The sequence below is a fragment of the Nansenia antarctica genome, assembly GCF_963989245.1.
Source record: "Nansenia antarctica genome assembly, chromosome: 1".
Taxonomy (NCBI): Eukaryota; Metazoa; Chordata; class Actinopteri; order Argentiniformes; family Microstomatidae; genus Nansenia; species Nansenia antarctica.
The window spans coordinates 65,502,393-65,530,190 of NC_137674.1; the positions used below are offsets into that span (position 1 = coordinate 65,502,393).

Below are 27,798 nucleotides of genomic sequence, written 5' to 3' on the forward strand. Positions count from 1 at the left end.
ACTGTGTTTTTTCCGCTGTAGATTTCTGAAGGATGAACGCTGAAAGATGTAACAGTGACATGACCAAAACAAAGGCAAAAGAAAATAAAGCATTTTGAGTTGTTAAAATGTCAGTTATGTCAGAAATCTAAGATGGCCTCTCCAGTGAGTAACTGAACACAGAGTGGTCAACAGTCCAGAGTCTCCCTCAGTCCACACATGGGACGTGTCCCGATACTCTAAAGCCAGCTCCCTTTCCTTCATATCCACTGATGGGGGGGAACAGGTCTGGGAGCGGTTTCCATCCTATTACCTTCACTTGTCCATGTTCTTACAGATCAGTGGAAAAGGATCAAGAAAAGGAGATGAGGAAAGGGAACATTTCAGGACTATTGGGACACTTCCTCAGGGAACTCTCCAGAAACAGTGAGACGACTGTTGTGGAGATGAAATACATGGAAATATCATCGTACAGACAAAAATGATACCTATTCTACAAGAAAGGGAGAATAATAAATATTTATTTAAATGCTTTTAGACACACTCACGTATTCAGCATTCCATTCTGAGATGCTCGACTTTACAAGGTTTCCACCATACTGTACATGATCATCCCCCCCCCCCCTTCCAACCTTATCTTTCCCCAATCCCTATTTTACCCCCCTTTCCCTCCCTCCCTCCATCATGCCTCATCCATCTAGAATAACATCCATTCCCTAACCTCATGGAATCTGGAACCACTACATAGATCTCAATAACAGGGGTTAGAACAGCTCTTTTGTCCTGTGACACATTTGGTGGAGTTCTCACCATATTACTACACCTATGACATCCTCTCAGACATCCACAAGTGGATGGGGGGGGAGCTGTCTGCGGCTCCTTCAACTGCCGTGTGACCATTTGAGGAGTGACTGACTGTATGCAGACGTGTGTTTTAGTGTGTTACGCAGCGGAAGGCAGCAATCAGAGACTCTCCCGCTGCCATAGAAAGCCATAGTACTGTTGTAGTGTGTCTGTGTCACACACACTCTCTCTCTCTCTCTCTCTAATTAAACGACCCCATCTCTCATTGGACAAAAACCTCACTCGTCCAATCGGCACTTCAGCTCGGGTTAACCCTTGGTACGCTGGTCACATCGAAAAAGGTTAAGAAGCTTCACTGAAGACAAGAACGGCGACAGCCCTAAGTGGACATGAAGGGCTGAAGGTTAGATGACGTTGGGGCAGGAAGGATACTAGTAAAATACAAGACAGCCGAGTCCTACAGCTGGTCTCTGTGGGCGTGACGACAGGCGGCAATTACTCTACACGGTCAACTCCTCCCTCCTAGACACCACAGAGACTGCAACAAGGTGTACGCAAACGCACACACACAGACACACACAGACACACACTCAGAAGTCCCATCTCCAAACGGAGGCCCAGAGACATCTCCTCCTCGTCGCCCTCTGGTGGTGTAGTCCAGAACAGCTCCGGTGGTGCCTCCTCTCATTACCCCTCTCTTTCATCCACATCCACGTACACACAAACCATCGTCACACATACACACACACACACTCCCTCCCGTGGTCCGTCTCCAGGCTTATCTGGTGTAGTAGACTCTGTAGTACACGCTCTTGGAGCGCCAGAGGGAGTAGGAGTTGTCGAACTTGAGCAGGTAGACGCCGCGGCCGGGGTACTGGTGGCTGCCGGCGTACACCTCCTCGTGACAGTCCCGCCGGTACACCGGCACGATCTCGTCCACTTGGGGCTTCCCCGCCTCCTTCTTGGCCTTCTCCTCCTCGCTGGGCGGGTCACCTGGGGGGAGGGGGGGGGGCAGGATGTCAGGTGACCTCTCAGATGGACCTGGTGGTTTTATTGTCTTTTCTTTTATTTAAGTTGTTCTGTTTGTTATTGTGATATGGTTGTGATATGGTTGTGCTGAACTATTAATTATTGTGATGTGATTGTGCTGAACTATTTATTACTGTGATATGGTTGTACTGAACTGTCAAAGCACTTTGAGCTGAATAGTCTGTATGAAAGGTGCTATACAAATAAAGTTATTATTATGATTATACTTTCAGTAGGCCTACAACTGTGAAGAGTTGTTGAGCAACAGTATGAACAGGCACTATTTCTCTATTTCTAGATCTCACATGACTTGATAGGTGTAATCAAAGGTTCTATTACATAGCTTACACCAAACCAGTTATGTTACATCAGTGACTATTCAGAAGGGAGGGAGGGATGGCCTAGCTGTCCATCTATTACATAAACATAAAAACATAAAATAACTAAGGGCGTGAATATAAGGTTCAGTAGCCGTGAATAGAAGTAAAGGTTACATCCCAGTCAACAAAATCACCAAAGACCTCTCTCTCTCACACACCTTTATGCCGTCGTACCTTTATTAGTATGTGGTACTAATACTTTTGATGATGGTCACATAAAGCGTGAATTAGCTAATTTCGACACGCAAAAACACAACCAAACTGAATTAATTTGTTCTACGCTTCGTCCGTACACACCCTTCTCCTCATCCTCACCTTCCTCTTCCTCCTCCTCCTCGCTGGACTCGCTCACGTGCACGCTGACCGAGGCGCTGGCCGCGTCCGTCCACTCGAAGAAGACGCCGAAGCCGATGTCATAGTGGTCCGTGGCAAACTCCCAGAAGAGGTAGGAGCCCTCCTCGTGCGTGGGCACGCGCACCGTCACCACCTCGCCGCGGCCCACCGTGATGACGCTGTCCACGTCCTGCCGGATCTTCTCCTTGAAGTCTTTGATCTGGGGCCGCGTCCACATGGAGGGAGCCGCGATCACCGGGGGGGAGTCTGGGGTGGGGGAGGAGGGGGGTAAATGTGTCATATTTTTATTTTCTGTTCACGGCTGTTAAAGAAACAAACTAACTAACTAACTAGCAAACAAACATCTAGTATGACTTGGTTCAAAGCAATTGCCAAAATGCTACATCATCAGGTATTACAAGGGTACAAGAGTACAAGTAAAGTAAAAAAGAGTACAGGCCTGTACAGGATATCATTTTTTAAAAATGTAAACTTTGAGATTGAGAATTGGACCCCATATTGGACCCCATATGTTCAAATATCTATTGGGAACTTTAGAGTTGTGGAAGCGTATTCTCTCCATCTGCATGATAATGATCATTCATTGAGCCATTTCTGGAAGCAGGGAGGTGGAGGTGATTTCCAATCCAATAGAATACTTTTCGTAGCAGCTACCATACCAATCATTAATGCCGACCGTTCCTCAGGCATATAGTTCGAAGTAGTCTCTGAACATCCAAAGAGTGCCAGTTCAGGATCAGGGGGAATGTCCCTTCTAAATGTGTCATCTTTCATCAATATGTGGGTATCATTCACTCCTCAGGAGGTGAAAGGCTAACCTAATACTGACAGGGGTGTACTGTGTAAAACCACCAATTTCTGCCAGAATAATCTGTATTATAATGATCCATTTGTAGCCCAAGCTGCCCCCATCCTGGCCACTGGGAGGAAGTGGACCCCATTGGCTGCAACTGAGCAGGCAAAGGCAGCACTCAGACACAGGGACATTGTGGGCCGAGTCCAGGAGGGGAGGAGTGGTCTTGGCCTCGGGATTAGTACACCGGCCTGGAGCAAGGCCAATCCATCTCAGAGACGCAAGCTGGTGGTCCAGGAGGTACGTCGGGAAGAGGAAGCAGGAAGGCGCGCACAAGCTGTGGCGCAGGCAAAGCAAGGGCAGTGGATGGCATGGGAAGGAGTGGAAAAGAGGAAGATCTCCTGGAAAGATCTGTGGGAGATGGAGGCATTCAGAGCGAGCTTCACCATCAGGGCTGCCTACGATGTCCTGCCTTCTCCTGCAAACCTAAGCCAGTGGTATGGCGAAGACCCCACGTGCCCTCTATGTCAAAGTCCAGCAACACTGAAGCACATCTTAGTGGGATGCAAGACTAGCCTCACCCAAGGCCGTTACACCTGGCGGCAAGACCAGGTGCTAAGGTGTCTTGCAGCAGTGCTGGAAAGTCAACGGACAAGTGTGAACGCCCTTCCTCCCCCGTCATCCCGGTGGCAGCCAGCACCATTTGTTCGGGAGGGCGAGGGTCAAGCCAGCCTCACCACCATAAGACCAGACACTGGGCAGCTGGGCAGAGCACGGGACTGGAAGCTGCTGGCAGACTTGGACAAGAAACTCTGCTTCCCAGCTGAGATCGCAGCCACCAACCTGCGACCAGACCTTGTGCTGTGGTCAGCCTCGCTCAAGCTCGTTTACATCATCGAGCTCACTGTGCCCTGGGAGGGTGCAGTGGAGGAGGCCTACGAGCGGAAGAGGCTGAGGTACACTGAACTCGCAGCAGATGCCCAACAACAAGGCTGGACAGCGAAGGTACGCCCAGTGGAAGTAGGCTGCAGAGGGTTCGTAGCCACCTCAACATCCAGGCTCCTCAGGGAGATGGGAGTGCGAGGGAAGACCCACCGGCAGGCAATCAAGGACCTCTCCAGGGCTGCTGAAAAGGGGAGCCAGTGGCTGTGGATGAAGAGAAAGGACTTGACCCGGGCGTTCAAATGAGCTGATCGCATCTAGGGAGTGAACCTGGGACGCTGGGATTCACTGCTGAACCCTCTGGAGGTGTCGTGGGCTTATCAGCGAAACATTCATGAAGGAGGGCGCCCACTTGACAACCCAAAGGATGCCATCGCTCATTTGAACACCACAGAGTCTCATCGGTGCCTTAAGTATGTATCTATCGAGGGATATCAACATCTAGTCCTACATAACAGATTATACGTCATATCACATAAACAACACTTTTCTGGTAACATAATCCGGCGTGTTTCCTTCTTGGGGTCGTCACAGGGGGCATCTGAAGAGACTACATGAGGCGGCGGAAGCTGAAACGTGACACAAACTGTCACCTAATTCCATTCCGGTCTGAATGGAGACAAGAGATACTCTGCTGTTCCCAAAAGCATGATGTGGTGACGTGGCTCTATTCCAAACCAGAGACTTCGCTCCATCCCTACTCTCTACCCTTGAGGACTTCACCTGCCCTAAAAGTCCTGCAGCGCTGAAAGCACAATGGACCAAAACTCCTCTTAGCCAATGGGAGAGCTGAGGTGAAACACTCCCATATATCCTTTACAGAGGATATCCTTTACAGAGGATTTATCCTTTTCTCCCCTCTCCCCTTTCTGTGCTTCAAGGCTCCAACGCCAAGGGTAGAGGGGGTAGGGGTTAGGTTTCTGGTTTGGTACGCAGCCCGTGGCTAAGTAGATGGTCTGTTCTCAGCCACTGTGTTTGTGAGTGTATGGTGTGTGTGTGTGTGTGTGTGTCTGTGTGTGTGTGTGTGTGTGTGTGTGATGCCTGCTCATGTCTGTGTATTTGTGCATTTCTGTGCATTTGTGTGTGTACGTACGTATGTATGTATGTATGCGTGCGTGTATGTATGTATGTATGTATATATGTGCGTGTATGTATGCATGCACGTGTGTGTGTGTGTGTGTGTGCATGTGTGTACGTCCGTAAGTGTGTATGTACCTGTGCGTGTACCTGCACAGACCGGTCCGTTCTCTGTGACCTCCTCTGCAGGCTCGGAGGGGTCTGGCTCTCTGTCTAGGCTGTCAGACTGGGAGTCAGACTGGCCGTTCAGCGTCGGGGCCTCCTCCCCAGCAGGGGGGGCTGCAGCCACGGGCTCACTGGCCTCCAGGGTGGCCTGGACCACGGCGTCCTCCTGCTGCTTCTGTAAGGCCGCCTGGTGACAGAGGAGAGGGGGGAGAGAAGAATGAACTTACAGCATATCGAATGAGAGACACTGTCTTAGCTGTGTATTTTGTGTGTGTGTGTGTGTGTGTGTGTATAAATGCATGCATGGTGTTTGTGTGTGTACATGCCCACCTGTGAGTGTGAGTGTGATTGTGTTGTTCCAGAGAAGGCATTTAAAACCAGTCAGACAGCCTCACACAGAGCAAGAGGCCAGACTCAGTAATCAGCAACTTATCATGTGAGTGTGTGTGTGTGCATGTGCATGTGTGTGTATGTGCATTAGTATGTGTGCGTGTGTATGTGTGCGTGTGTGTGTGTACCTGTTGCTGAGCCAGCTGGACCTGGTAGAGCTGCTGCATGTACTGCTGGTAGTGCTGCTCCTGCAGCTGGCGTATCAGACCCAGCTGATGCTCCGGGCTGTCTGGGTACTGCTGGGCCGCGTACTGCTGGAACTGCACCGCCGTCTGTATGTTCAACGCTGCCATGATCTGCTGTCTGCACCCAGGGAGACGGGGAGGGAGGGAGGGAGGAAGGTGAGAGAGTGAGAGAGAGATGGGGAGGGAGGGAAAGGTCAGAGAGACAGACAGAGAGAGAGGGGGGGGGGGGGAGAGATGGGGAGGGAAAGGTGAGAGAGACAGACAGAGAGAGAGAGATGGGGAGGGAGGGAGGGAAAGGTGAGAGATGGGGGGGGGGAAAGGTGAGAGAGAGAGAGAGAAGGGGACGGGAATATATATTCTTCAGAGTCATTCACATCCACACGATTACACTCCGCCCCCCGCCCCACCCCCCTCCCTCACACACACACACACGTACTTCTGCTGCTCCACCCGTAGCCTCTCGTCCTCCAGCTGCCTCCTCTCCTCCTCCTCCCTCTTCAGCCTCTCCTCATCCTCCTGCCTCCGCCTCTCCTCCTCCTCCCTCCGTCGCTCCCGCTCCTCCTCCTCCTGGCGCTGGCGCTCGTCCTCCTCCCTCCTGATTGGTCGGGACAAACGTGAGACGTGAGGCGTGAGAAAACAACGAAACGGACCGCAGAGAGACCACGGAACAAATCACAGGTCCTTCTTTTCCTGACTGACACCCTTTCCTTCGAGGTCATCACTGGTCTGACACGGTTGACTCGGTGTCAGTAAGGGTTACACAACTTGGCTTTTTACCTATCCAGTCACGTTAAGATTCGTATCATGGAAGAGAGGAGTAGAAGGAGGAAGGAAGGGTGGATTTTCTAAGTGTTGGAGAGATATATATACTGTATATATCAATAGTGAGGTAGGGGAGGGGAAGGAGAGATCCAACCACGGCTCACGCTTCTATCCTGTCTTTAAGATAAGTGGCAGCAGGAGTAAAAAGATAAGAGAAAGTGACGCCATTTTAAGACAGTTGAGAGAGACGGGTCAAGGGGACAGAAATAACATTTTTTACCGTTTTCTTTCTTGCTCCTCCTTCTCGATGTGGTGGGACGTGACGTACGGGGCGAATAAGTTACAGCATTTGTTCAACAGCTTGACGAACTCCACCATGGCCTCCTCCTTCTCCATGTTGCCCAGAGCAGCCCACTCTTTCCTACAGAGAGAGAGAGAGATAGACAGGGGTGGGGGGGGGAGAGGCAATGAGGGGACAATCCTTGAACTGAGGGTTAGAATAATACCACTGTCAGCTAAAACTGGGCAATCATTGGTGCATGTGTTTACAGTAAATGCTGTAAATACGTGTGTGTGTGTGTGTGTGTGTGTGTGTGTGTAATTGGGAAAAACACACACAAAAAAGCCCAGAGAGGAAAGCTGTGTTCCGTGCTCTGTTTCCTCTTGTTTCCTGTGTTTACTGAGGAGCACCAGCCGTGCTAGGGGCTAGAGCTGCCAGGGTTCAAAGATTCACACACAAACACACGGCCACACACTATATATATATATATTTAAAAAACACACACACAAAAACATACACAGACATAAAAAAAAACACACACACACACACAGCGTGTGTGAGAGGTTACCTGCGGTCATTGCCGAGGACATCAAAGAAGCCCACCTCAGGCGAGGCGTCTGGGTTGTAGGGGCCCAGTAACACCTGCTTGTGGAGGGCCACCAGGCGAAGCTTCTCCTCGTAGGTGGGGTGGAAGGCCTTGCCATCTTTATCTGGTGGGGGGGGGTGGGGGGGGCAACACACAACAACACTGTAGTCTAGACTCATCACTGCAATGTACACCACACAGACAAACACTGCATTAGTTGACAAGTTAACAAGACAATGTTATCATGACATTACACACTTTAACAGCTGTGAAATTGACTTTATTTAGCTATTGTTATGTTTACGAGGGCAAGACAGTGCTTGTCGCAAAGTAGCTAACAAATGAGCCAGTGAAAAAGCTTTCATGCAACCTAGAACATTATTATATATTTATTTATTTTTTACGTTTTGGGCATTTAGCAGACGCCTTTATCCAAAGTAAGTGAATCCATCCATCTATCCATCAGTCATCATAAGATGAAAGTAATCTAAGCTATGATCAGGGCCCATTGGCAGTTACAATGCTAGTAGAATGAACAGTTACTTGAAAAAGCCTAAAATGTTATGTGCTCTGTCTCCCTTCCATGCCAAAGCACTTAAGGGGGTATCAACAATACAAAGCGCTTCACTGAATAGGTGGAGCCCAACTCTGGAACCTGTTTGCATAATGTCCATAGTCACCTCACTATAAACCCGACGTGAAAGTGGACACTGGACAGGGTCTGAAACAGGTTTACTCCGCAGTCACACACAACATCAACAGTGTTTACTTAAGTAGCACACCTGAGGGAGGATTAGGCTACTCCTTCACTCTGACCTTTTCAAACAATATCCCACTATTCTTTAGTTCCCTGTAAAGACCTACGCTGTGACTCATTCCAAGAAGGCGTTCCATTCCCTTTGCCCTTGTTCCCATAGCGGATCTGAGACGACTGGTTAGGTGTGTTAGCAACAACATTGCCCGTTTGATTCTGATGTACTGCTACTGTAAAAAAAAAAAAAAAACACTTCTGTCAGATCCGTGACGGGGTTGAACAAGGAAGGGAAGAGAAGGTGGGAGAAACCTTCTGCAATGAAAACATCGCCCCGGGCTAGTATATCGTGAAGTCACGCTCCCTCACTAACCTGATTTCACAGCCAAACAGTTGCACAGTACTTAGGGAATGTGTGCCAACGTATGTGAAACGTACACTGATAAATGTATATCCTCACTGCAACGTAAGTCGCTTCAGATAAAAGCGTCAGCTAAACGGCATATGTTATTATGTATAGTAGGTGTAGGATCTGGAGGAACGCCAGTGGCTCAGACCCATGATGATCAAGCTGCTAATTCATCAACTATGAACTATACATTCAACAAACACATCAAAGGGAACTGAAGCGCTTTCTTTTATTGACGAGCCGAGTTGCAGTTCACACATGCGAGTGCTACTGCAGGTTAGAAGGCAGGGCAGTCGACCTACAATTAAGCTGTAAAACAAAAGTCATTAAAAACTGTGACAGGGCTCTTCAAAGGCTTGACCAGCATGTTTGCTTGGATGAGTTTGTCTGAGGAATCCATCGCATGGTGTGGACGTGCCACCAAGCTTTTCATTGTTGTTGCATTAGAGGCTGGGTTTGCCTGCTACCCAACTCATTGGTCCCCGATGTCATTCTACTACACAGCGATGGTCATTGTAACCAAACTGCACATGATCATAATAATAGATGCTGATGTTGATAGATATCAAGTGAAGTGAAAGAAATGAAATAGCTGGTGAGCAAGTCACACCATGCAATGGTTTCCTCAGACTAACTCATCCAAGCAAACTTGCTGGTCAAGCCTTTGGAGAGCCCTGTCACAGTTTCTAATGACTTGTGTTTTACTGTTTAATTGTAGGTCGACTGCCCTGCCTTCTAACCTGCACAGTAGCACTCACACTTCACTTGATATCTATCAACATCAGCATTTATCATTATATGTGCAGTTTGGTTAACAATGACCATGGTTGTGTAGAAGAACGACATGGGGACCAATGAGTTGGGTAGCAGGCAAACCCAGCCTCTAATGCAACAAGGAAGGAAGAGGTATAAATGACAGCAGAGGGTGTGTTCCTGCCACATACCAAACGTACTCGGTCCCCACTCAGAGCGACGTGGAGGGACCACATGACTAGTATGGACTCATGACATCTCAATAACGTCGCCGTACTCTTGGATCCAGACTGGACACTCGGGTTGATGTTGCAACTAGCCTCGACATAGACAGGCCCATGGTCGGTAACTAGTTGTCTGAATGTCAGCGGTGAGGTGTACAAGCATGCATGTCGCACTCATAAATCATGCTGCTGCACATGAAATCTGACGCCTTTGGTGGATGTAAAAAAAAAAAAAAAAAGCCTCTAATAGCTCTACCTAATATCATACTACTTTGACAGCTCGGTTAATCGTTAGCAAGTGGCTATTCTGTCTAGCCAAATGCATCCCATGAAAACAACGAAGTGATGAAAAGCCGACTGCTCGCTCGATCATAGTCACGTCGTGTCGGATCAAAACATGACTCCCGTTTCAATGTGGATTATCACCATGCAATGAGAATAACGACAAAATACCTTTGAAGAATTTCAGCGCCAGGCCGTACAGCTCCGGCAGAGGGAAGCCCCATGTCCTCTCTGTCGCGGCTCTGGCGGTCTCGCCTCCTTCCTCCCCGGCGGCGGCCCCCTCCTCTCCCTCGGCCTCCTGCTCCTCGGTGGGCTCGGCGGGCTCCGGCTCCCCGGCCTCCTGCTCCTCCCGCTCCTCCTGCTCGCCCTCCTCGGAGTCTGGACTCAGGGTGAGGCCGTCGATGGAGACTTCGAGCCGGCTGGAGGTGCCGTTGTTGAGGTCGCCGCTCCTCTGAACCTCCGTCGCCATCATGCAGAATGTCAGCTGGAGCGGCCACGTACCTACTTCCGGTTTTCATTTAGCGGAAGTTCCGGTTATGATTCTTGTTACAGGATGTAAATAATGACGTGGTGACGTCGCGTCGCTAAGCAACAGACATGTTATTTTACATGTATTATTTTATTATTTTACATTTTGAATGATTGTACATTCTATAAGGTCGCATATTCCTCATTAAACCTGCCCGCGTATTGCCGCAACCGTGACCCTTTCCCCAGAATTTTTTTTTTTTCCATAGATCTCCCCTCCAACTACACTAGACAGACAGACAGACATACAGACAGACACGTGTCACACACGTACGACACGCAGACAGACATACAAGCCCTATTTACTTTTCCCAATGCCCGAAAAGATTTCCCGGTGTATTTTTTTTTACTCCCGTTGATACAGTCCTTGATTTACTGTGTCTCCGAGTCACCCTGTTTGCACACACCAGTAACATGCAGGTGAGGGGGGAGGGGAGAGTTGGTGAAGGGTTCAGGTCAGGACAGGAGTGGAATTCAATGCAAATGAGCATTTCACCTCTTCTCCATATACACAGACCCGTTTTACCTGGACTATGAGTACGTCTGTCACAGGTGAAATGTGTAGCAGTATGCCCTATTCCATCAACGTCGCTAAAGGAAAGTCCAGTCTTATTTTGATATGTCTCGCGAGACAAAAATAAGCCTGGATAATACCCCCCGCGACATACCTCTAAACAGGTCGTGACATATGTTTCTCCTCTAACTGGCTGTATAGGGATGTTACATTTTCATACTGTTTTTTGTCCACTGTCTTAGAAGCAAAATAACTTTTTCCATTCATATTTCAGTGTGGCATGAATTGACTTAATCCAAAATAGCCTATAACTCAGAGAACCCCTTGTAAATCCCTCTTGTCCATTTTCCAGTCTGTTTAAATGAGTAGATAGGCCTATGTTAAAGGTGTAAATGGTCTAGTCTACAAAGGCTGGCCATCACAGCTTCACTTGCTGATCATTGACTTCTGCAGCTATCAAAAGATCCAGTGGCATGACTGTTTGATGTTTGAAAGTGAAACATGTGAATCACCAAGTCTGTGAGTTAATCAACTTTGAACCTTTATGCGTTTTTGCCTTTAATTTAATTAAAGAACCAGATTTTATCACCCGTAGCAACCAGTGTTCTTTGATAGTGCCAGACATAATCAACAATATAAGTGCCACTCAAACTGCCACGAATAAGCCCTATTTTTCCTTAATAGATTTTTTTTACAAGTTAGAATTAAGTGACTGAATCAAGTGAATTGTCAGCGGAATATCTGAAAGATATGTTTTTAAACTACTGAGAAAATTGTACTCCTGAGAGGCCGCAGGGACAGGCCATTACACATGATCAGGAACCCCAATAGCCCATTGCTGGGATAACACTGCATGGTCTGGGCCCCAGACACTGAGGAAACAAATTACCAAATGGAGTTAAAGCCCTCAGACAAAGTAAGTCTGGGTTGTGAATAGCCCACATGCACACCACTATTACAGGTATTTAGTAGCCAATGGGGCAAAGTAAACAAAGAACAAATATGCTTTAAAAATGGATCCTTTGCTTTTGCAAACTAATACAAAATGTTTGAAAGCCTTTTCACCCATGTATGACTCACACACAGACACACACCCACATAATTCAGTTTGGTGTGTCTAATGTGCATTGGGGCAATGACCTCTTGACTTGACCCCCCACTGACCCAAGTGGAGGCAGTCCATTCATCTCAAACACCCCCCACCCCCCCCCTGACAACCTTTGAACTGGAGGGAAGTGTGTATTGAGATGGTCTTTGTTGGTTGTGAACAGGGAATGAGTCATCATAATTTTTTGCAGGTTACATTTTTGGGGTAGGCTACGGATCATCTCCATTGTCTCCAAAATATTAAAAAGCTGCCTTAACAGAAATGACATGAGGGGCCGGTTTCACAGACAAGGCTTAAGCCTAAGATCTAGACTAGAAAACATCTTCAATGGAGATTTTACACAGAAAGTGTGATTTAGTCCAGGACTAGGCCAAGGTCTATTAAAATAATTTAAGGGGAACTCTAGAATTACATTCATTTTTGAACTCATATACTGAGTAATCTAGCCATTGATTCTTGAAGAATACAACTTAGAAATGCCTCATGCGCTTCGTTCAACAGTCTTACCCACTGATCTGGAATATATAGATCATTGGTCTGACCCTGTCAGAACCGAAAATATATGCTTGTTTTTCAAATGTAAACAATGTATTCATAAACAAAAACCCTAACCCTTTCAAAAAATGGTTTAAACTATTTCATTTTGATCTTATGGATGGTCAGTCTATGAATCTGAGAGTGGTTACATTTCTCCAGTCCCATACCTCAGCTGTTTAACCCCAAAAGTGGTGGGATGACCGCATTGTTGTTCTTATATATATTAGTCTTCTGAGGCTGTTGAAATGGAACCAAATCTATGGCTTGCAAGGGAGGAAATGATCAAATTACTTGAAAGCAAATTGTTTCAATCCATACTGCACTCAATACAGGCCTATTTTGTTGCATATAGGCCTATGATCCCAATGGCTTCAGACTCTCCCTTTGATGGCTACTGGTCCATTATTGTGCCAGGAGAAGCCCCATATCCCTTATCACTGCGGATAAATGTTTTCTCAAATGATGTGTATTGAACGTGCAAGATTCCATTAAAGACCTTTAAAGCGACCCTGTGTGCGCCACCGTTCAGGGTGTCGCAGATTCACACCTTTTGCGTTGATATCAGACGAAGCGAGGAACAATGTGAGTCTGGGCATCGCGCGCTGATGCTCCGGTGCCGGCCGTCGCTAATGGCTCGCGCGTTCACACATCCTGAAGCCACCTTTGATCACAAGATGATGTGGACGGATATAAGACCGGTAGCTAGGCAGTAGTGGTCAGTCAGAATCTGGAGAATAAGGATTAGAGGAGTATGTCAGCGGTCCATGGAACACCGAGGGTCGGAGACCTGAATCAATTCCAGATGTATCACGAAGGAAACCTCGACAGGAGCAGCAGCGGCATGCCGCCTACAGGTAGGTGTGTGTGCGTAATTACGCACAACGATAGCTCGAGCTCTGCATTTAAATATACTAGCAATATACGAACATTTTTTATTCATGCCGCTGTTTGATTGTTTTTAACAGATTATGGTGCCAACGATAGGACACGGTACTTCAACTCTGCAACTTCCACGATTCCAAGGACAGACAGCATGGCTTTGCTGACGCATCGCAGAAAGAGAACCAACTTCACCCAACAGCAGATTGAAGTACTGGAGAAAGTGTTCTCTGATACAAAATACCCGGACATCTACCTCCGCGAGAGACTGGAGGCTCTCACTGGTTTACCAGAGTCCAGAATTCAGGTAAAACAACACAGCATTGTTGTTGGTGAGAAGATAGGCTACGATTGTGTTATAGATTATAGATATAGAGCCAGTTATATAGACATATGGCCTGTCAATTTCCATGAAACCAACAACACTAAAAGTAAGAAATAGTAAGTCCAATGATTAAAACTATTTATTCTTTATCAGGTATGGTTCCAGAACCGACGTGCAAAGTCCCGTCGCCAAGTGGGGTCGTCCGTTTCCATGAAGATCCACGGTGGTGTCGCCAACGCTGCCCTAGTAGCTCCGTTCGTGCAGCAGAACAGAATCCTGCCCCCGGAGATGCAGAGGATGTCACACTTCGCCCTGGGAGACAACTTCAGACTTCCACTCCATAACGGGACGGAGGAGACGCGCGCCAAGACAACGCAACCAGCGAAAACGGGCAATTACGAACACTCCTCCATCTCCATCCCATGCGTCTACGATGCGTCCATTGACGGACATAGGAATAGGCCTGCAACTGAGAAGACTGAACGAGCCGAGCTGAGTGTGGCAGTTCCCTGCAACACCGTCCATCCGTATCACAAGGACAACGGGCATTACTTCAAAGCTCAAACCACCATCAGTGCTAGTAGTGTGGTCCCAAAACATGTCCTTGTTGAATATGACAATTTCCCACCGAATAAGACCATTGGGCCCGAGATGAAGGTGGTTATCCCTCCCATTCCATCACAGAATAACTTCGGCAGGTCCTCGCCCAAGGAAGCTACGTGCCAAGTCCAGCATCATCAGGTGAAGACCAGGTCAGACAGTTTCGGCCACTTTTCTCCAATTCGTGCCAGCGCCTCGCAAGAGTTTTCAGATTCTGATTCAGAATGGGAAAACGGTGCCTTGTCTGGTTTTGGTGGCTTCATGTGATATTTCTTTAAAATGTGAAATTCTGAGTGGGTCTTAAGCTTTTTGAGAAGCTTATAACTTGAACTAAAAATGAACGGAAGTTCAAGAACGTTTGATGTAAAGAAAAACTTATTTATTATTGTAATAACATTTTCAGCTAAATAAAGTCTATATTACATAATGTACCCCTGATGAATTGTATTCATATTTCTTCACCTCCCATAATCAACTGTGACATAAAATCAGGACCAGAATTTGCTTTGCTATATGTTTAATATAAAAAGACAGCAAGGAATATTTACAAATGCCAAGAGGCATTCCCATATACAGCTTTACAAAACCAAAGGTGAAATGGAGATTTTTGAGGAACAAATTTTCACCTTTAGTGTCTTTTTAAATTTTGACCTACACCAGTGATGGTACACCAGGTGATGTAAGGCTGCAGAAACAATGCCCAATTTGAGACGGTCAATCTGCCCTGAACTGAATCAAAAAACGGAACTTTCATTTACAAAAATACCAAAATCTCTTCTCAGTGCACACAAAATTACAAAGCCATCTCTGAATACATTACAGAAATATTGACGATGGATCCTGGTAATCATAAAGGTATTGTACAAATATCTACAATAAACAATTTTACAAAACATTCTTTAGCCTCCCCTGAGCTTACCACCAGTGGAGTACCACAACATACATTTGACTCACAATGGGAAGCTCCATAAATGGGAAATGCTGTTTCTCCTCTCAGAAATAAATAAATATGGATTATGGACACTGCTTGAAGTACTGTTTGGCACATGAGACCCTTGGATAATCTACAACAGAATTGTTTCTAGGTGAACTCCTGCAGCGACCAAGGCCCAGTGACCACAGACAATCCCTCTGACATTGTCTTTTTTCATGTTCATTCAGAAACAAATCATTTTCAAAGAACCATTGACAAAAAAACAAGTTGCTGATAGCTGTGTGAGGTATTTTTTCCCCAAATCTCTTAGACAAAAATGTGGGAAGATCATTCAACGAGGGTGTTTCGTTTGGAAGTCAGATTCAGGGGATCCACAGTCTTTTTCCTTTCCTTTTACAGTCATTAGATACATAGTGTGTGAAAGTTGTTCCACTTGGTTAATGCTGACCGGGCCGCTCTGGGTGTGTGTGTGTGTGGTTAGGATGCAGGCATTAGACTGTGTTGGTGTTGTTGGCGGAAAAGGCATGGAGGTTTCCCAGCTGACTCAGGCCACTCTGGATATGGGCAACATGGATCTCCACGTTATTCTGGAAGCAACTGTAAATAGATAGATAGACACATGTTAACACACAGTTTCTCCTTCTTCAAAATCTTTCCTGCGTTGACACATCTCTCCTCGTTCACCCCACTCCAAATATAAGGTGAAATAAGTATGAAGAGAGAAGTGTGGGGAGCTTAGCGGCATAGCACACTAATGCGCATACCATATCATCGCAAGGTTCCTGGCTCGATTCTGACCCTTGACATATCTGGCATGTCATCTCTCCTCTCTCACCCATCCTTCCTGTCAATCTGTACTGTCTATGCCAATACAAGCAGAAATTCCCTCTAAAAAAAAAAAAAAAAAAAGTGTGATGCAAGTGCTCACCTGAGGTTGGAAGGGTCTATGGAGCTCTTTATATCATTCAGAGAGTCGGTCAGGGATTTGAACTCAAATGAGTTGAGGTCACCTCCCTCAGCTAGACACTGAAACACACACAAACAAGCAAAGGATTAAGCAAAACAGCACTCCATTCAAAATGAATTGTGTAGTGCTGTGCTGAGCATGTATGCATCAGGCTTTAGGTGTGTGGGTGAGTGTGTGTATGTGCATGTATCTTCATTTGCAAAAGAAAAAAGTAGGAATGGTGTGGTAAGGAGTTGTGTTTGTACATAAACGTGTGTGTGTACATGTGTGTTTATGTGTAAATGATCTGGGTGATCAGAGTCAGGCTGTTAAATCTTACCTACGGTATATAAGGTTCCAAATGTCGATTGGTCTAACTTTATTTTGTATTTTTATCTATCTATTATTAAATTGTCACTTTATTTTGTTTCCCCTTAGTTTACATTTTGATGATGAATCACTTCAACTGCATTCCCAATGTAGCTAGCTAGTTTAGCTGTACACTTACAATAACACACCAACATACCACCAACGCACACTTCGACAACAGCATTGCAAGACGAGTGCATTGAGCTACAGCAAAATGTTCACTCCAAGTTTAATCTGCAATCAAGTGTCATGGGCTCAAAACACAAAAAATGTAGCTCTGCCTGTTTTAAATTGCACAACGCTATCAGCTACAAGACATTCACAAAAAGCATTCTAGGATAAGTTACGAACACAGCGGTTGCTGTGGAGCCTCGGTGGCAGAAGGCTGCAACTCGCCTCATCTGACCCAGCAATCCTTCAATCTGACACAGGGTACACCCAACCGTTTGGCTGGCCAAGTTTAACGTGTGGACAAAACACTATAATATGGTGATATTATGTGGTTCTAGCCCAGCCTCTCTCACTGCAACGTCCATATTCCTCGCATTGTCCGAAACAAATAGAGATTATTTTTTTAATCTGACAGATTTAAATAGTCACATATTTGTATCTATATTTAACTGCATCGCGATGCATCATTACATCCCTAGTTGTTGTTGTTCTGTAAACTCCTGAATTTCCCCTCTGGTATGAACAAAGTACCTATCTATGTGTGTGTGTGTGTGTGTGTGTGTGTGTGTGTACACACACACCTTTATCTGCAGCAGCAGGGCGGTGAGGCCGGAGATGAGGTGTGTTTGGCTGGGGTTGCTGACAGTGACACACTGCTGGTCTTCCCGTAGACAGTTGGTCTGCTGCACCATCTCCTGGGCCGCCTCCTCACAGCGGCGACGCAGCTCCGTTGGCCGGTCTGCAGGCGCCATGCCCTGGTCAGGAGCCAGCTGGAGGGAGACACAGAGAAACACAGTTCACATGCCCTGGTCAGGGGCCAGCTGGAGGGAGACACAGAGAAACACAGTTCACATGCCCTGGTCAGGGGCCAGCTGGAGGGAGACACAGAGAAACACAGTTCACATGCCCTGGTCAGGGGCCAGCTGGAGGGAGACACAGAGAAACACAGTTCACATGCCCTGGTCAGGGGCCAGCTGGAGGGAGACACAGAGAAACACAGTTCACATGCCCTGGTCAGGGGCCAGCTGGAGGGATAGAGAAACACTCAGGAAGGAGACGCGTTCTGTCTCCTAGAGATGAACGTACTTTGGTGAGAAAAGTAAAATAAATCCCAGAACAGCAGCAAAGGACCATGTGAAGATTCTGGAGGAAACGGGTACAAAAGTATCTACGGTATATCCACAGTAAAACAAGCCCTATATCGACATAACCTGAAAAGCCGCTCAGCAAGGAAGAAGCCAGTGCTCCAAAACCACCATACGAAAAGCCAGATTACGGTTTGCAACTGCACATGGGGCCTCTTTGGAGAAATGTCCTCTGGTTTGAATAAATGAAAACTGAACTGTGTGGTTATAATGACCATTGTCATGTTTGGAGGAAAAGGCGGCACGAAAACACCATCCCAACCATAAAGCACGGGTAGCAGCATCATGTTGTGGGGGTGCTTTGCTCCAGGAGGGACTGGTGCACTTAAACAAATAGATGGCATCATGAGGAAGGACATTTTATAATAATAAATAATAATAATACATTAGACCTATATAGCACTTTTCGATGTTTACAAACTGAAAAGATTGAGTAGTAATAATCAAGGTTCCTACAAGTTTAAACAAGTCAAATGTAAGACCTTTTAAGACCTCCTTGAATAGAATTGTTTACCTATTCGCGACACCATATGATAGCTTTTTGTCATCCTGCCGTAGCTTCATTCGCCAATAATTTCTCCCGGGGGCAGCGAATTGCTATTTTTTTGGTTCCAGCTTGATTAATTTCCATGTACCGGTATATAGATGTGGTCGGACTGATTTCCTTGCAGGACAAGCTAATCTCATTTTTTAGACTGAGCACGTCATTTTTTAGACCTAATAACTGGCTCGGGGGCTTTTTAGGCCTTGAAAGTCGTATGTCTGGATTTTTAAGACCAGCGCGGGAACCCTGAATAATAAAAAGAAACAAAAAAGGTAAATAGAAGTATAGGGGCCTACGGTAGTGCTGGGGACACATGGGAAGGTGAGAGAGAGAGGGTTAACTGGTGAAGGCGAGCTTGAAGAGGTGGGTTTTGAGGGCCTGTTTAAATGTTGGGAGGGTGTTGGCCTGTCTGATGTGGTTAGGGAAGGTGTTCCAGAGGGACGGGGTGCGGCTGAAAAGGCTCCATCACCCCAGGTCCGGAGCTTGGTCCTGGTGGTCTTGAGGGTGGTTTGGTCGTCAGACCTGAGGCAACGGAAGGGGGTGTGGTGGGGGACGAGGGCGGCATAGTAGGAGGGGGCCAGATTGTTGATGGCTTTGTAAGTGGTGAGTAGGATTTTAAATTGGATCCTGTATTTGACCGGGAGCCAGTGTAGGTTTTGGAGGACAGGGGTGATGTGGTCACGGAGGTGAGTGGAGGTGAGCAGACGGGCAGCAGAGTTCTGGACGTATTGGAATTTGTTTAGGATGTTATTAGGCAAACCGTAGAGGATGCTGTAGCAGTAGTCGAGTCGGGAAGTTATGTTAAGTGGATATATTGAAGCAACATCACAAGACATCAGCCAGGAAGTTAAAGCTTGGTCGCAAATGGGTCTTCCAAATGGACAATGACCCCAAGCATACTTCAAAAGTTTGGCAGACAACTAAATCAAGGTATTGGAGTGGCCATTACAAAGCCCTGAACTCAGTCCTATAGGAAATTTGTGGGCAGAACTGAAAAAGTGTGTGTGAGCAAGGAGACCTACAAACCTGACTCAGTTACACCAGTTGTGTCAGCAGGAATGGGCAAAAATTCCACCAACTTATTGTGGGAAGCTTGTGGAAGACTACCCGAAACGTTTCATCCAAGTTAAACAAATTAAAAGGCAATGCTACCAAATACTAGTTTAAACTTCTGAGCCACTGGGAATGTGATGAGAAAGAAATGAAATCTGAAATAAATCAATAATTCTCTCTACTATTATTCTGACATTTCACATTCTTAAAATAAAGTAGTGATCCTAACTGACCTAAGAAGGAATGTTTACTGGGATTAAATGTCAGGAATTGTGAAAAACGTGTGAGTTTAAATGTATTTGGCTACGGTGTATGTAAACGTCTGACTTCAACTGTACATAGAGGCAAGGCCAGAGACCAAATATTGCTCTTTTCCATGACGATGATGATGAGGCATGAAGATGGGACAGGCAGCATAAACTCACCTCACAACAGAACTGCTGCACCTCGTGTAGAACCTTGTTGAGGTCCTTGTTGAGCTGCTCCAGCTCCAGTACCGTGGTGGCGTAGCGCTTCTGGAAATCTAGACCAATGGGCATCGAGTAGGACTTCTGTAGATCGAGACAAATCACATCAACTCAACATCTACTTATCTGGTAAAACACACATAATTCATGATGCCATAGACAGGTCATGCAGCCCAATGTGAAACACTCCAATCGAGAGTTTGTGATGCTGATTGAATATGGCAATTTTATAACTCAATACATTTTTAAACAGCATCATAATTGCGTATTTTCATAACATTTTCTGTGAACGTACCAGTTTCTCGGCCTCTGTGTTCATGTCATTCAAGTGCTTGATGTGTTCCTTCTTGATCATGAGGATCTTGGAGAGTCTCGTCTAGGAGGGAGCGGGAAGACAGTCTTTAGATGAGTTTACCAAAACAATAAGGTTCGATAAATCAGCGAAGGCAAATCCAATACAGGGCTCAACTCACCACCTGGACGAGGAACTTGACAGGGAACCCTCCCAGGGTGTCTCCTTCTGCGCCGGGAAGTTTGCTTTTCCACGGTGACTGGCTGATGAGAGGGTCATTGTTGTCCTGTTGAAACCACAGAAAAGGTGTCATTGCCTCACCATTCCATCACTTAATAAAGATGAGTCCAATTCCACTCGTGAAACAAAGCCTGTGTCTATCGGCATGGTAAGATAACAGGAAATGAAACATATTATTTTATTTTATACAAACTGAATGTTTATTTAGCCAGGTTAGTCACGAGGAACGGTATCATAGTTCTGACACCATAAAACAAAAACAAACCATTTTCTAATGATAAAACTACACTTCTCTGAACATAAGCGCTGGTTCCCTGCGTTACCATGAGGACGGGAGTGGTGGGGGTGGGGTAGGACCCTCGGGGCGGGGTCATAAAGCTCTGGAAGCGTGAAGGCCGCTGTTTCTGAGCGAAGGCCGAGATGGGCATGGTCTCGTTAGGCTCGTTGCTCTGAGGAGAGAGAATAACACACGACTAAAATCATCCCAGACAAACTAAGGAAGTGACTTGTTGTCATCATCATGATCATCACAAATTTCAGAAGTGAATTGGAATGCAGTTTTTCTGCATTTTTGGCGAGCAAAGTGCCTTTCAGTGTATCGCACGGTAGTAAATATTAAGACAACGAAGCATTGTTTGGCATCTAACCAGTGGGTATTGTAAATAAATGAATATGAAAAATCAGTCTTGCATGGACTGAAATAGCCAAGTACATTTCCATATAGGTTATTGTGTCTTATGCCATTATCCCATCCCTATGCCTGATTACCCATGTCATACTTAACTGTCTGAACCTTCTGTCTGTCGTCTATTTTCATTTATTTGTTTTTGTTATTTGTCTGTGTGTTAGGGTGTATGTGTGGAGAAGGTGAGGGGTTTGTTTAAAAAGAGGGTGTATATTGTTCTCTTGCTCATGTATAACCCTTTAAAAACCAATAAATAGGTACTTAAAAATAAATAAATATAATTATAATTATGAAAAGTCAATAAGGGTTAATAGTTGTGTGGTGCTTCAGGTCAGAAACCCTGAAATGACGTGTCAGTGGTGAATTGTAGAGCAGATGCCAGACGTACCAGCACTTCATAGTCAGGCACGGTGTGAGTCCCCAGCCCGTTACGGTCGAAGGTCACCCTGTAGGTGGCGGCGCCTGTGTCCACCGCGTCTATCTGCCCCGTGAAGAGGCCGTCATGGACGCCCCGGAGTCGAGCTGAAACACACATACACAACCTCAAAACCGACAGGAAAAAAACCCTGAATATTAAACAGGGGGACGATGACGATGACACTTGGGTTGCTATTGCTAAGACTACACTTCAGCAAAAATTCACAATTGGCTTTGGTTGCCATGACAACTCTCGCCGCAGCGCTCCCCCCGCCCCACCAAAAAAAGCATTGTACCGGTGACTTTGGTTCCTATGACGAGGGGCAGAGGGATCTCGTCGGGGAGGTCTTTGCAGTGTGACACGTCGGCCAGCTTCCTCTGTTGCAGCAGACGCATCTTCTGCCTCTTCTGTCTCAGGGCCGTCCTCTCCTCCGCAAAGAACGCAGACGAACACCTGGACACCAGGAGGGGGGGGGGGGGTCAAGGTCAACACAGTCCTCCCCCCTGTGTGTGTGTGTGTATTTGTGTAAGTATGTACACTGTGTGTATGCATGTGTACGAGTGTACATGTATGTATGTATCCATATATTTATGTCATATTTTCTCTTTTTCCCCATTTCTTTTTAACCAAATACCAGTACAATTTTGCAAAGTGTTTGCTTTACCTAGACAACAATATACTCTTGTTTCCACTGTACAATCAGATTGTTTTCCCCGTGGTATATAATTACAACGTGCTTGTGTGAAACAAAGGGTATGTCAAAAGGTTGAAAGGTCAAAGGGGTAATGAAAGACAAGGAAATGCAAAGACCATGTGATGTTCTGTACCGTCTAGGTTTGCCCATCAGCCTCCTGATCGTGCCCCACTCCACACGTGTCAACTTCCTGGTCTTTAGGTTGGGGAAGGATTCTTTCAGACACAGGCAGAAGTCATTGTCCCCTTCAAATAAAGGTCTGTGTGTGGGGGGGAAGGGGGAATAAACAATGAAAGATCAATAGAAGTCGGACATTGGAAATGCTCTCTTTGATACTCATAGTTGCACTTTAGACTAGACTTTACTGTCATTGTACAAGTATCAGACAACGAAATGCAGTTTAGCATCTAACCAGAAGTACAAATAGTGATATAAAACATGTGATAGGTAAAATATGGCAAGTAGGGTATTTAGAGGTATATACAAGATGGATAGCAGTGTTTCCTCCAGGATTTTTCACATTAGTGGCGGAGCGGTTGTCTTTCGCGCGCACTGGCGCTCAAAACAAGAACGTAGTTTCACCAAAAACTAGAGGGTGGCAATAATTATAATTTCTTAAATAGCGGCTAAGTCATTAAAGCCGAGCAGGTGATTTTATATAGAAGGTGATCAAATACCAATATATCCTACAGCTGCAGCGGAACATGCGGAACGCGCATTACACACACACACACAGAAAGATCAATACGAAGTAGGCCTACATTAGAGTACACGCACAAAACCGGCTAACGTTACTCATTAACTGTTTACACAAGTAAAATCACAGTGTGACAGTCAGATGGAGCATTCGGTAAACAACAACAGCAAGGTAATGCTATCAGTTGAGTTAAAGAAAACCAACTCTTACCTTTGATGACACCAACATGAGCCCTGCTTACCCGTACCTCCGCCGTTCTGTTCGTGGTGATTTTAGAGGCAATAGATTATTTTTGCCCCGCTCATTGCTATGAATAGTTCGAAGCTAGGTGCTTGCACGTTAGGTGCGAGAATGCTCGCTTAACCCATTAGCGGGAACATTATTTGTTTCACAAAATAGGCTGATTTAATTGACCATGAACATCAGAGACATACATTACGAATGTTCATTTAAAATACTCTACACTGAGCACTGGTATAAGAACATGAACCAGAGAACAGCAGTGAATGCAATAACCCACAGTCGTCGCTGATGATGTTGCATTTTCGATTAGGATACGGGATTAAAGGCACCGGCGACGGGCTAAAAGAGAAATCCAAATGTCCCGCTAAATTCGGACCAATCACAAAACTGTTTTGAAAGCGCGTCGCCTCGCGCCGCGCACCTGTTGAGAGCGATTCAGTCTCGATTGCAGTGCGAACACAAACGACGAGGTTAATTGCAACATTGTAACATATTGTAAATAACTACGCCCTAAATCGTAACGAAATGTTGGTCTGGAAGCGGCCTAAATCTAGCTTCAATCTGCTTTTTTTCTGTTCTCCGGTCATAATAACTCGCTGCCTTTCTGCGCAGCCTGAATCAAAGTGGACTGTCTGAATCAATTAGTGGCGGAGGAAATTCATTCGTGGCGGCCCGCCACGAATAAATGCATATAGAGGAAACACTGGATAGCAGTAAGCTATGTACAGTTAAGGTAGCTATGTACAGTATGGTGTATACAGCACAATACATTGCCTCTTATAGATGTGGTAGTTATGCTTACCTGTCAATGTTAGAGTAGAACCACTCATAGATGCACCATTTGTGAGCTTTGGGCAGTTTGAGGAGGTTTCTCAACCTCAGACCAATCCTCTGGGACATCTTCTTATCTGGGGTTGTCTGATTAGCAAACTTCTGAAAGAACACAACAAAGAAACAAAAAAGTCCACAAACATATTTTTTTTTACCCCTAACAGAGAGGCTCCATCGCAATTTAATCACTGGATTTGGTTATCGACGCCTATACTGTGGATTGTGTGGAATAAAATAAATAAATAAAATAATTCCGTAGCCTCCTTTACACTCAAGTCATGCTATCGTGATGGTGCAGTCTGCAGTGGACTGCTAGCCACCAAGGTCAAGGGTTACCTGGGGTACGGAGGTGACCCTCTGGCTCCTCCTGGGGGATCTGGACGGGAGGCGCTGCTCCTCCTCCTCTCGGAAGAGACGGCCCCTCTTGGAGCTCCGTGTGGGCTGGACACACACACAGGGCCAAGTGACGCTTATGAGTATTTCACACGCAGCACACGTTTTCATTTAATAATACGATTTGAAAAAACTTTGGGAAGGTTTGCAAGTTTGAGATGACTTTTGCTTTGTGACATGATGCATTATCATGCTGGAGGTAGCCATTAGAAGATAGTTTACATTGTGGCCATGAAAGTAATGCACATGGTCAGCAACAATACTCAAATAGGCTGTGGCATTCAAGCGATGGTTGATTGGCATTAACAGGGCCCAAAGTGTGCCAAGAAAACACTCCCCACAACATCACACCGCCCTGATTTGTTGAATTCATATGAAATATTAAGTATTAACAGGGTTGAATTTCATGTGTGAAGTTGAACCAGACAGATGAGGGGAATGTAGACAGAAGAAACAAAACTGGGACTGCTCATGTGCCGATAAGATGGTGTCCTCTGACACCATACTGATTGAATCACCACAGAATAGATACAATCAATGAGCCCCTAAGAGATGCAAGGGACCGACGTGATTGGCCATTTCTCACCGTTTCCATGCACCCAAGGGAGTGTCTTCCTCTTGTGTTGTGAGCTTTTGGCAAGCTGTGCTTCTCATTCAAAGAGTTGGACAAACTGCCCTCTGGAAATTGAAAGAGATGTGTGGTTATTAGAAAAAGTATCACAAATAAACCTCTGATCTCTAGGCCATCATTAGAGCTTCCATAATATTTAATAATAAATGCCATTTAGCTTACGCTTTTATCCAAAGCGACAGTCATCTTACAGACTAAATGGACTTTAAATTCCCCTACATCACACAATGATTTCCAAATAAAAACACAACAAAGTGCAGCAAATCACAGAACATTTGATGATCAGTCATTATCATAATTGACAATACAATAGAACTGTAAATATAATAACAAATATTGACAAGAGATTTAAAAATTGATAACTGAGATTGTCAATAGACAATGTCAACTTCCTTTATGTAAGGCAGTCACCCTTCACGCACACAGGCACTTTATTCTACTGCTACCTGCTGTCATCTACTATTACCTCAGGGCTATATGATTTCTCCTATTACATTACTCTGTTGTCTTTTTTCCTCTTCTTCTTAAAAAAAAACAAAAAAACCCGATATACTATATTGCCAGTTTTCTCTTGTTGCTGCAATGTTGTGGCACCAAAGCCTAAGAATTTTAGTCTCTTCTAGGCCTACTTGTATAATGGGATGGAACAATAAATCTGATTCTGACACGTGAAGACTTCAGGCAGACTTAGTTCCAGACTTTTTAATACTCCCAATCCAATTATGGACTATCATCACCAACCACTTTGAGAGGGAAACACCAGGTCAGAGTGAGCAGTCTTTATGAACGCATAATGGACACAGGAAAAGAGGCATGGCACTCTGATCATCAACATCATTAAATGCCTGCTTTTAGGATGCAATCGATACCTTTCAGGCTGACAAGCGCCTCTGCCGAAGAGCCTGAAATCAAAGAAGAGGGTTTGATTTACATTACAAAACAGTGTTCATCGAATATTTAAACTTTAATCTAACAAGTTTAAATGTAATGCTATATAAAACAGACAAAGTAGCATAGCTGACAGTAAAACATGAGGTACTCTGATTATAGGGTGAAGTTAGGTTTATGTTCAGCAAATTATTAAAATAAATGTGTTTGAAAGTTTAGGAATACTAGTTGCTGATACAACACGTTACTAAACAATCTGGCAGCTGATGACAGCTGCACCAACCTGACCCTTGACACCGGTGCTGTGCTGTCAGTGACTGACTGACAAAGTAGACAACACAAGCAAGCTGTATATGGCATAGATACATTACCGAGAACCTTTGATAATAAGTCAACAGTTTAACAAATCGGCAGCGCTGTTTAGATAACCATTCTCCAGACAGTAACCTTGGCTATTCAACACTGCCCTGACCAAAACCATTATCTATGATGTGTTGTGACCAAAAGATTCAGAAATGAGGATAAACATGAAACATCAATAGAGCTCTATGAGCTGTAGCGACGTGTAACGACCGGGCTGCACAAGTGCATTACGCCTTAGCGAGCTAGAAGGACGACTGACTCAGTCTTTTTAGAGTAGCTACCGTTAGCTAGCTAGCTGAGTGTAAACTAGCTGCTTACCAGGGGTGCGTTCGTAAACTCGCTCTGAAAGCGCCGGAGCGCACACCGGGTTCAACGTCATAAAGGGATCAAGTAATTTGATTGGACAAGAGGCATTCCATCAGTGCTGATCAGATTTCCAAAGCGAATTTACGAACACAGCCCAAGCTAGCTGTCTATTTTGCTAACAAGCGCTACCGTTAGCTGACTAGGCTAGACAAGACTCCCTGCGTCTGCGAAATGAGTTTCCAAACGGCTTATTAAAAATTAAGACACGTACTCGTTTTATAGAAGTAACGTATTGCACATATTAAACAAGAAATAGCCGCATATAAATATATTCGTAGCTTAAAAGACTTGTTAAATCCGTGTTGTTACTTACTCTCGTCTAACAGCTGGTCCATCTCCGCCATCTTGAATCAGCCGCGCCGCTTTTTCAAAGACCTTATTGAACAGATGCATTCTGGGACAAAGAGTGTCTGGAGGGCAATTTGAGAGATGATAGTTTGACATGCAACTAATAAACAAGGACGTAATTGTTCCCGTGTAAGAAGACAATTATTGCAAGTATAATGATGATTAAAGTGAGTTGCTATAAAATAAATGCATTTTCTAAGCCAGACTGTTATGGCAAAGAACTCCTCACTGACATAACCTTTTATTTCAGCAGACCTTTATGTCCTCTCTGAAGGGAAATGGAAAGAGATCCCTGATGTATAATTAATCATGTCTGACCACACAGAAGCTCATCAACAGGTAGAGGTCAACACCCCTTGCCACAAGGGGCTCAGAGGATGGCCAATGATAGATCTACAGTAATTGGGACAACTGGGGATATTACGCCTAATTAGATCCCAATAT

The 27,798-nt window shown here is 45.4% G+C and overlaps 3 protein-coding genes across 6 annotated transcripts; 1 reads left to right on the plus strand and 2 right to left on the minus strand.

Moving 5' to 3' along the window:
* Positions 1–670: 670 nt before the first annotated feature.
* On the minus strand, positions 671–10,648 carry acbd3 (acyl-Coenzyme A binding domain containing 3; the record flags this gene model as incomplete). Of its 4 annotated transcripts, none has more annotated exons than XM_080546707.1 (8): positions 671–1,776; positions 2,508–2,792; positions 5,497–5,710; positions 6,042–6,216; positions 6,535–6,693; positions 7,141–7,281; positions 7,709–7,850; positions 10,317–10,648. In XM_080546707.1, the coding sequence occupies 8 exons, from the start codon at positions 10,615–10,617 to the stop codon at positions 1,562–1,564; spliced, it is 1,632 nt and encodes a 543-aa protein (XP_080402833.1). In that variant the 3' UTR covers positions 671–1,561. The 4 variants fall into 4 exon arrangements, with proteins under 4 accessions (XP_080402833.1, XP_080402832.1, XP_080402831.1 ...); XM_080546706.1 differs by having other exon boundaries at positions 2,490–2,792; XM_080546705.1 differs by having other exon boundaries at positions 5,509–5,710; positions 10,317–10,617.
* A 3,217-nt stretch (positions 10,649–13,865) lies between these two features.
* On the plus strand, positions 13,866–14,903 carry mixl1 (Mix paired-like homeobox; the record flags this gene model as incomplete). Its single annotated transcript, XM_080531433.1, has 2 exons — positions 13,866–14,018; positions 14,190–14,903. The coding sequence occupies 2 exons, from the start codon at positions 13,866–13,868 to the stop codon at positions 14,901–14,903; spliced, it is 867 nt and encodes a 288-aa protein (XP_080387559.1).
* A 338-nt stretch (positions 14,904–15,241) lies between these two features.
* lin9 (lin-9 DREAM MuvB core complex component) lies at positions 15,242–27,371 on the minus strand. Its single transcript, XM_080535050.1, has 15 exons — positions 27,320–27,371; positions 26,259–26,291; positions 25,345–25,436; positions 24,702–24,806; positions 24,337–24,467; positions 22,728–22,853; positions 22,196–22,353; positions 21,871–22,004; positions 21,121–21,246; positions 20,739–20,843; positions 20,561–20,641; positions 20,224–20,349; positions 17,638–17,826; positions 16,499–16,596; positions 15,242–16,167 (listed from the first exon to the last, which is right to left on the minus strand). Exons 1-15 carry the CDS (start codon positions 27,348–27,350, stop codon positions 16,062–16,064), a joined length of 1,641 nt encoding a protein of 546 aa, XP_080391176.1. The 5' UTR covers positions 27,351–27,371; the 3' UTR covers positions 15,242–16,061.
* Between the last annotated feature and the right edge of the window lie 427 nt (positions 27,372–27,798).

What these genes read in the sequence shown, in the direction of transcription:
- lin9 (XM_080535050.1), bottom strand. Translation starts at nt 27,350, where the DNA reads ATGGCGGAGATGGACCAGCTGTTAGACGAGA. An exon ending in GGACCAGCTGTTAGACGAGA is followed by an intron (nt 26,292 to 27,319) that starts GTAAGTAACAAC and finishes CTTTGATTTCAG; the next exon opens with GCTCTTCGGCAGAGGCGCTT. An exon ending in CATAGGAACCAAAGTCACCG is followed by an intron (nt 22,005 to 22,195) that starts GTACAATGCTTT and finishes TGTGTGTTTCAG; the next exon opens with CTCGACTCCGGGGCGTCCAT.